This window comes from Pelophylax lessonae (genome assembly GCF_965119305.1).
Source record: "Pelophylax lessonae genome assembly, chromosome: 6".
Lineage (NCBI taxonomy): Eukaryota > Metazoa > Chordata > Amphibia > Anura > Ranidae > Pelophylax > Pelophylax lessonae.
In genome coordinates this window covers 222596325-222606434 of record NC_138773.1, presented here as the reverse complement: position 1 = coordinate 222606434, position 10110 = coordinate 222596325, and the positions used below count along the sequence as shown (strand labels likewise).

Sequence of the window (10110 nt, the reverse complement as noted above, 5' to 3'; positions counted from 1 at the left end):
CCTCTCTTCTCCCCTCCCCTCTCTTCTTCCCTTCCCTTCTCCCCTCCCCTCTCTTCTCCCCTCCCTTCCCCTCGGCAGTGGAGGGGCAGGCATAACTGCTGTGTGTACTTCTCTTCTCTCAGGTCTTGGAGTGTCTCTCTAGTGGAAAAATAAAGCTGCTAGATGTAAATAATAGAGAGAGTCCAGGAGATGCCATTCATCTCCTTGAACTGGGCTCATAGTGTGCCTTCACTTTTTATAAAGTGGCTAAATTCCTGGAATTAAGCTTTAAGACGAAGATGTTTATAATGCTGGTCATACACCTGACAAAACTGATTGATCTACCATAAATCATTCCTTTCCTTTCAGAATATTTTGCTCAATAATTCTTTCATGTTGGGGATAAAACAAAACCTGCTCTCTAAGGTGACTAAATTTGTTACTTGATTTATTTATTTTAGGTTTAACTAATGTAGTCTGCAGAGTTATCATTTTTGTTTGCTTTACATTGATGAATAAGCCCGTTGTGAGAATGTAGGATAAACCAAACTCGTTTTAGTTTACATTTGTTCTTTTCCACTGACATAACTGCCTTGTTTACGTGAGCTATTTTTTTGTTTTTGTGTTGCTAGCATGAAGCTTGTAATCATGGACACTCAGATGTGGTAGAACTGCTGATTCAGTACCAAGCTCTGGTGAATACTACTGGATACCAGAATGACACTCCTTTACATGATGCTGCAAAAAATGGCCATGTAGCCATTGTCCGACTATTGCTGAGCCAAGGAGCCTCCCCAGATGCAGTGTAAGTGTAAATGTGTGTGTGTGTGTAAATTTGTACATTTGTATATCTACATTTGCCTTGAACTAATTTGCTTTTGGGGGGGGGGGGGGGGGAGCAGAGGTCTTTAGGGTAACTCTGTGTTGCATCACTTTTAAGAATTTTTGTGTAAGTAAAGATACCTGCTTATTATATATCTGAAGTATACCACTGTGCAATTATATAGGGAGAAATGTTTTTTTGATGTGTCAGAGCGGTGAAAGCATTCTTAATTGTTCTGTACTTTTACTGTACCGTTGAATGAGAAATTGATTTAATCATTAGTTTCTTGCCATAATTGCCTCTTGAAAAGCAAGGCTTGTCTCTGTAGCAGAGTGATGAGGAAAAATGTCATTCAAAATTATACCTCGAAAAAGCAAGAATAACGCTCATTATTTCAGTGTCAGCTTGTAGGGACTACATTGTTTTTGGAGTGTTACTTTGAAGGGTCAACCTGCCCAAAAGTGATATTTTAGGTTACAAGTCAAGTGCGGTTATCTGAAACGTCCCCTGGCTTCTTATGTCTTTGGGTATGTTAGCACCAAGATTTCACAACACTTCCCTCCTCCACCTTAGAGTCTTCAGCTGGTCATACACTAGCAGAATTTCATTAAAAAATGTAAGAGAAATTTAATACACTTTGTTTGATTTCCTAATTGTTAGTGAGGTCACATCAACATTTGTTTTTGACTGCAGTGATGAGAAAATTCAAAGGAGCAGGATGCAAAATTTTTCACAAACAAATTTTCAACGGTGTATGCTGTTTTCATTCGCAAAATGACATTTATTCCAACATTAAACCATAAAGCACACACATTTTCTATACGAATGTTTGTACTTATTTTTGTATGAATGTTCTTTAGAAAACCCACTAGTGTATGTGTTGGGGCCTGGACCGAAACACGGGACCTCTGCTGTATTTGCCAGTAACTCTTTTTGCTGATCCACCTGGGATTCTGGACTGGCCTTATGTGTTGCCAGATTATTGTGCTCTTGCCACTCCTGCTGCCATCCATATCTTTGCTACCATTCGTTACCGACCCTTGGCTTGTTCCTCAACTACGCTTCTACTTGATCCCACTTCCAATCACTTGTTAATAACCTTTGGCTTGTTCATCGACTAAACTTCTGATTGATCTCTACCTGCTATATCTGCTACTGGACCCCAGGTTGCTCACCTCCTGGTGGGGTGATCCTAAGGCCTGCGAGCTGGTACTAACATGTAGCAAAACCCAATTCTGCCATCAGAACCTCTGGTAAACACCGGTTAGTAATTGGAAATCAGGTGAGTCTGCATCATCCACGAAGGGTGACCTGCTTGTTCACTTATCCAGCTGGTCAGTGGGAGAGAGTGATTTTTCCCAGTGAGGGCACTGACAGCACTTCCAGATTCTGTTCAGAACTTAAACCTCAGACATGAGTTGGCGGGAGCTGCCAAAGTTGACTTTGGCAGCTCCTGCTCCCCTGTCTAATCTGCGCTCTGCCGTAAATCTCTGTGCATCCTAAATCAGTGAAATTGTCATTCATTGCTTTTAATTTTTTTAATGCTATATTTAATATAGCATTAAAATATTTACTTAACAAGGCAGTAATGATATTTACAGTGCCTATAGTAGCCAATCATATTTTATCACTTTTTTTATCAGTCAGATCAATGAAATATGCTTTATGTTAATTTTGTTAAAGTTGTTGTTAATATTAGTTTTTGTAACATAATTCTGCATATAACATTTAACAGTGTCATTTCATTAGATAATTTAAGGGGATGTGTTTAGGGGTGGGGCGGGGGTTGGGTGGGGCAACTAGTGGCGAGTAAGGCTGGCCATACACTATACAATTTTCTTATTCAATTTCCTTTAGATTTACCTTAAACTATGTAGTGCAAGGGCCTGCCTGACTGCATACAAATTAAAAGTGTTTAGGTTTGACCCTATATTACATGGTTTTGGTAAATCTAAAGGAAAGTTGAACAAGAAAATTGTATAGTGTATGGCCAGCCTAACTCTTAGGGCCTGGCTAGTAGCTCAGGACTTGAAATTTTGAGCCCTATTATAACTTTCACGCAAACCAATCAATATACACTTATTGGGATTTTTTTTTCAAAGGCATGTAGCAGAATACATTTTTCTAAAATTTATGAAGAAATTTAGATTTTTTTTTTCTTTTATTGAAAAGATTTTATAGCAGAAAGCAAAAAATGGTGATCAAATATCACGAAAAAAAAGTTCTATTTGGGTGAAAAAAAATAAATATATATACAGCTGTACACTTCATTTGGGTACAGTGTTGCATGACTGCGCAATTACCAGTTAAAGCAGTAGTAAAGCCACTTTGTAATTTTTACCTACCGTTAGGCCTATAATAAAGCTTACCTGTAGGTAAAATGAATATCTCCTAAATGTGCATCGTTTAGGAGATATTCACCCTGCATGCAGCCAGTGACCTCACTGGCAAATGCGCTCTGAAGGTACGGCATACTTTGCTGGAACTTCAGAGCTTCTTGCCAGAACCGAGGTGCAAGCGCGGGAGTGACGTCATCGGGGCTACAGCCAGTCACACAGCCGGAGCAAGCAAACCCAGAAGAAAGGTCAGGGGAAGATGTCAGCCCTCTCAGCAGAGACAGCGAGCCACAGAAGGGCTTCGTTCTAAGGTAAGTATTCCATCATGTGCTAGCACATTCTGCAATTTCATTACAGGTGTTTTTTTTTTCTTTGTTTTTTAACAGCTGTGGTTTACAACCGCTTTAACCACTTGCCGACCACCAGCAATACATATACTACGGCGAATCGTCTCTATTGTGGGAAATAAAGTACCTGTACATCGTTTTGTACAACACCCAGCGGAGGCACGCAAGCTGATCAGGCAGAGATGTCCTCCGGCCACCCGCGATCGCTCCCCAGAGAGACAGAACGGCGGTCTGCCGATGTAAACAAGGCAGACCGCCATTCTGTCAGGGATGAACACTGTGATCTTGTGTTCCTGCTATTGAGGAACACAGATCTCTATGTTCATCTAGTGAGTCCATTCCACCACACAGTTAGAAAGCTTACCCTAGGGACACACTTAGCCCTTTGATCGCCCCTGGTTAACCCCTTCCCTGCCAGTGTCAGTACAGTAACAGTGCATATTTTTAGCACTGATTACTATAGAAACGTCACTGGTTCCCTCAAAAGTGTCAGGTGTCTGATCTGTCCGCCACAATGTCGCAGTCCCGCTAAAAATCACTGATTGCCTCCATTACTAGTAAAGAAAATAAACTAAAAATGCCATAAATCTTTCCCCTAGTTTGTAGACGTGATAACTTTTGCGCAAACCAATCAATATACACTTATTGGGATTTTCTTTTACCAAAAATATGTGGCAGCATACATATTGGCCTAAATTTCTGAAAAAAAAATTATTTATTTTTTTGTTTTTTTTTTTATTATTATTATTATTATTATTATTTATTTTTTTTTTTGGGGGGGGGGGTATGTTTTGTAGCAGAAAGTAAAAAATAATGCTTTTTTCTTTTTTTTTCAAAATTGTTGGTCTTTTTTTTTCTAGTGCAAAAAATTAAAAACTGCAGAGGTGATCAAATGCCACCAAAAGTAAGCTCTATATGTGGGGGGGAAAAAAAGATTTTATTTTGTTACAGCGTTGCACGACCCTGCAGTTGTCAGTTAAAGTAACGCAATGCTGTATCGCACAAAATGGCCTGGTAAAACCTTCTGGTCCACAAATGGTTAAAGTAACTAAGTGCTAAATGTAAAAAAAAATCGCCTGTTTGTAAAGGGGTATAAAAAGGGTTTACAATCACTCTAACCCCTTTATTTAGTTTTAAAACTTTTAGCAAATATTTTATGGGGGGGGGGGGGATATTTTCCATTTGTACTATACAAATTTATGGGGACACTATTATCACAGTCAGTAGCTAAAGAAAAGCTGTCCTAAACTGAGGCTGCCATTTCTGAGCTCTTTCAGAAATTCTAGCTGCGGAGCTATTATAATGGTCCTCTCAATACGTTGTTAGACTCTAATCCCAAACACATGTGCATTTTATCAGTCGGGGTGAAGTCAGATGTTAGATCTGCATAGTTGTTCTGGGTCAATGACTCAAGTTTTTAAATCAAGAGGACTGGCAGAATGAAAAGTCAGCTGTGGCAGCTTTCATGTTCATTTCAGGAAATATTTCTTTAAGTCAGCAATGACGGGGTGCATCACACATCTAATCTGCACATTAGTTAACCCCAGCAATAAACAGAGGCCAAGTCTAAACTTGTATATAATACATGGAATAAGTTGTCCTATAAAATCTGCTGCTTAGGTATTCAGCTGGTGTGCGGGTACTTGGCTGCTGCAGACTCCACTGCAGTGTGACTGTGGGAAGCATTAGTGAGCAGTTTCCTTTCTCTGTTTGGCTGTATCTTATTGGTGAGACAGCTACATTTTCCCCCCTTCTTTTCAAATCTGTATATCTGATAACAGCCAGTGTAGATTTGGCCTCTCCCTGTTTTTTTCCTTAGCTTTGAGATGGCGGGTGAAAGAAAAAGTCATGGAGGGAAATGGAGCAAAGCACATATGCTATGGACCATGTACCCCATCTGATTAATTTGTGATTGCTGCCTGTGAATTTATTGTGTTTTCTACTTTGAATCGTATCTATTCCACACATTACATGATGCATGACAAGTGGGAACCATATGTCACACTATGTGGGCTTGCGTTATTGAAAAAGAGCGTGGACTTATTTGATTAATCAGTAGAAAACCTATAGGGAGATGCATATAGAGGTATAGGGAAACATAGATGCTAAATTGCTTGCTTTTTTTTTTTTCTTCTTTCTGCAAAAGGCAAGATAGTTTAAGATTATTATATTCCCTGTGTGTGTGTGTATGTATGTATGTGTATATATATATATATATATAATCTCACAACAGTGAGTACACCCCTCACATTTTTGTAAACTATTTTATTATACCTTTTCATGTGACAACACTGAAGAAATTACATTTTGCTACAATGTAAAGTAGTGAGTGTACAGCTTGTATAAGGGCTCTTTCACACGGCCGTTCCGTGTGTCCGCAAATCGTCCTATTCTTTTGCGGATGATTTGCGGACATAATGTAAGTCAATGGCATTGCGGATGTCAGCGGAATACCATCCGCTGACATCCGATTTTCCTCCTTTCAGTTCTGTTCCGTTTTTTGGAACGGAACAGAACCCTATTTTTCCTCCGTTCAAAAAACGGAAAGGAAGGAAAATCGGATGTCAGCGGTGTCATCCGCTGACATCCACAATGCCCATAGACTTACATTATGTCCGCATATCATCCGCAAACGGATGGGATGATATGCGGACACACGGAGCGGATGACACAAATGTCATCCGCTCCATGAAAAAAAAAAAAAAGTCCCGCAGCGGAGCTTTCACACGGAGTAGTCGTGTGAAAGAGCACTAACAGTGTAAATTTGCTGTCCCCTCAAAATAATTCAACACACAGTCATTAATGTCTAAACCACTGGCAACAAAAGTGAGTACACCCCTAAGTAAAAATGGCCAAATTGGTCCCAAGTGTCAATATTTTGCGTGGTCACCATTATTTTCCAGCACTACCTTAACCCTCTTGGGCATGGAGTTCACCAGAGCTTCACAGGTTTACGCAGGTTTGCAAGGCGGCCACCTGGTCGTCGGTGCACACTTTTTCAAATTTTTTTAAAGTGGATGTCTTGGCATCTGCGGATGCTTCATTTGGCTGCAAGGTTTTTGTTTTTTTCAGTTGCGCTCCTGTTGCCTGGTTGGCTAATGTTTAGCCTTGTGATTTTTTTTTTTCTTTGTTTCCCACCCCTCATGTTTAACACTGCTTTGGGACGTCCTATTGGTCAAGAATGACAGGAGCTGTGTCCGTCAATGAACGAAAGAAAAAATGGAATGTTTAACTTACCGTAAAATCCATTTCTCTGATGTTAATTGACGGATACAGCACCCACCCCTCTGTGGAGTTATGATTCTCCTGACACTGCTTGTAACAAATCTGAGTGACTATAACAGGAAGAGGGAGTATACCCCCTGGGACTGCCCATGGGTGTAGCCAGAACTTTTTCTGCCTAGTGTTCTACTCCTGTAGGGGGCAGCATAACCCAATGATCAAGAATGGCAGGAGCTGTGTCCGTCAATGAACATCAGAGAAATGGATTTTACGATCAGTCAAAAAATCCAATTTTTTTCGCTATAAACAAAAAAAGACCAACAATTTTGAAAAAATAAATAAATTGTATAATATATATTTCCTTTCTTCTATAAAACATATCCAATAAAAAATGAAAAAATCTAATTTCTTAATCAATTTAGGCCAATATGTATTCCCCTACATATTTTTGGTAAAAAAAGACCCAGGAGGCCTATATTGAACGGTTTGCGCAAAAGTGTTTACAAACCATGTGTTTTTTTTTTTTACTAGTAATGGCGGTGATTAGCGACTTATAGCAGGTCTGCGATATTGCAGCAGACAGTCGGAACACTGACACTTTTCACACTTTTTGGGGACCAGTGACACTAATACTGTGATCAGTGCAAAAAATATGCAGTGTCACTGGCTGGGAAGGGGCTAAACATCAGGGGCGATCAAAGGGTTAACTGTGTGCCCAGCCAGTGTTTGTTTTCCAGCAGTGTGGGAGGTGCTTTTACTTGGGGAAGGCATTAATCCATATTCCTGCTTTGCAGGAACACAGGATTATTCCTTCCCTACTGCCTTGTTAACATATGTTTTCCTTGACCTCTGGATGATTTGCACCCCTGCATGACCAGACCATTTTTTGCAATATGGAACTGCATTACTTTAACTGACAATTGCATGGTCCTGCAATGCTGTACCCAAATAAAATTTGTTATTTTTTCCCCACAAAGGGAGATTTTTTTTGGTGGTACTTGATCACCTCTGCGGTATTTATTTTTTCGCGCTATAAACAAAAAAAGACTGACAATTTTGGGGAAAAAATGTTTTTTACTTTTGCCATAAAACATATCCAATAAAAGTAGAAAAATCTAATTTCTTCATCACTTTAGGCCAATATGTATTCTGCTACATATTTTTGGTAAAAAAAATCCCAATAAGCGTATATTGATTGGTTTGCGCAAAAGTTATAGTGTCTACAAACTAAGGGATATTTTTTATGGAATTTTTATTTATTTATCTTATTAACTCTCTGGCCTTCCTGTTTTTTAAGGCTCACCAATGGTTTACATCTTGTGGTGAACCCTCTGTTGTGAAGGGTGTTTTCTTCACCATGGAAAGAATTCTTCGGTCATCCACCACAGTTGTTTTCCGTGGTCTTCCGGGTCTTTTGGTGTTGCTGAGCGAACCGGTGCGTTCTTTCTTTTTAATGATGTTCCAAACAGTTGCTTTGGCCACACCTAATGTTTTTGCTATCTCTCTGATGGGTTTGTTTTGTTTTTTCAGCCTAATGATGGCTTGCTTCACTGATAGTGACAGCTCTTTGGATCTCATATTGAGAGTTGACAGCAACCGATTCCAAATGCAAATAGCACACTTGAAATGAACTCTGGACGTTTTATCTGCTCCTTGTAAATGGGATAATGAGGGAATGGCACATACCTGGCCATGGAACAGCTGAGCAGCCAATTGTCCCATTACTTTTGGTCCCTTAAAAAGGGGGAGGCACATATACAACCTGTTGTAATTCCTACATCTTTCACCTGATTTGGATGTAAATACCCTCAAATTAAAGCAGAAAGTCTGCAGTTAAAGCACATCTCGTTTGTTTCATTTCAAATCCATTGTGGTGGTGTATAGAGCCAAAAAGAGAATTGTGTCAATGTCCCAATATTTATGAACCTGACACTTTTTACACTTTTTGGGGACCAGTGGAACCATTACAGTGATCAGTGCTAAAAATATGCACTGTCACTGTACTAACTAAATGCCTTACCAGTGTTTGTGTACTGTGTGGGAGGTGCTTTTACTAGGGGAAGGCATTGATTTATGTTTCTGCTTTGCAGGAACACAGGATCCATGCCTTCTCTACAGAGTGGTCATCTGCCTGGTTTACATATGCAGATCATCGTTCTGGCTCTGTACCGAACGATCAGTGGGTGCCAGCGGACATTGAGTCTGTGCTACCCACAGATCAGCTCCCGCTGTGTATAATCACAGCGGGAGTGGGCAGCCTGTGCCCCCAGACCCAGAAGTGCAGGATCACATACTAGGTATGTGATCCTGTGCAGCAGAGCCGCCTTGCTGCTGTATATGTAAGTTTTACAGTCAGCAAGTGCTTAAATGACATCAGGTTGATCAAACGCTCTTTCCTTTGGTCTGTAGACAACAATGTTACTTTGTCTCTATATATCTCATGCCTGAACACGTGTCAGATGGTCCAATATTTGACAGCAGCAGCTTCTACAGCAACTCCCAGCTGTCATTTTGACAGCCAGGAATTGCCAACAACTGCGAGTGGGAGAGTTGCGAAAGGAAAGGGTGTACTACACACTGATTAAATTTTTTTGGTATATGCGTAGCACACCTAGTGTCTGCAGCTGGTTGAAGTATAACCCAAGAATGATAATGTAATATATTGCAGCTTACTAATCCTTAGAAATGGTGGCTGCATTATTTTTTCTTTATTCAGACTATTTAGAACTTTTTCAGGAAGTACACAAAAAAGTCCCATTGATATTGCCAGGAATGCACCGTCTTCGTCACTTTCTGTTTCTGTGAGCCAAATTGGAAGCTAGCTTCCTTCCATAAATTACTAACCTCCTCATCTCCCATAACTCTGGTGGACAAAGGCAAATATGCTTGAAGTCCAGCCTGGGTGATGACCAGGACTCCATCTATAAATGCAGTGGAGGTGTAGCCACCTAAGGACAGGTAATATGATATTTATAGGATTACTAGGTGAATATTAAAAAAAAATGAATGCAGCCACCACATCTATTGACTGATAAACTGCAATATATTACATTCATGTTTATGGGTTTAAATACACTTTAACTTTACAGGGGTTGACAACTATATCTAGTTGCTTTCAGAGAGCCAAAGTATGCTGGGACTGGGGTTGTGCACTTGGAACCCTTAGGATTTGGGGGCACATGGTAAGTGTGAAGCACATTATAACCTAATCCTTTTCCCTGTCCAGTGATTCTGGATTGTTCTTCTAATTAAATTTCACAACCCTTGTTTTTTAATTATACCTAAGTATCTGCTCAGTAATGTTCCAAATACTGTTTTGAAATTGCAAGTCTTTTGTCATGCAAATGGAACTCTTGATAAATTTCTGTACAGATCTCCACAGAAGAGATGATGAGGTGGTCGT

General features: G+C 39.9%; 1 protein-coding gene across 1 annotated transcript in view; it reads left to right on the top strand.

Annotated features, from left to right (window-relative positions):
• The window catches only part of BARD1 (BRCA1 associated RING domain 1), a 141784-nt gene that overhangs the window by 81666 nt on the left and 50008 nt on the right, over window positions 1-10110 (top strand). Inside the window, exon 6 of the mRNA XM_082260583.1 lies at window positions 612-784. Within this exon, the coding sequence (XP_082116709.1) occupies window positions 612-784 (173 nt within the window). The remainder of the gene's footprint in view (window positions 1-611; window positions 785-10110) is intronic.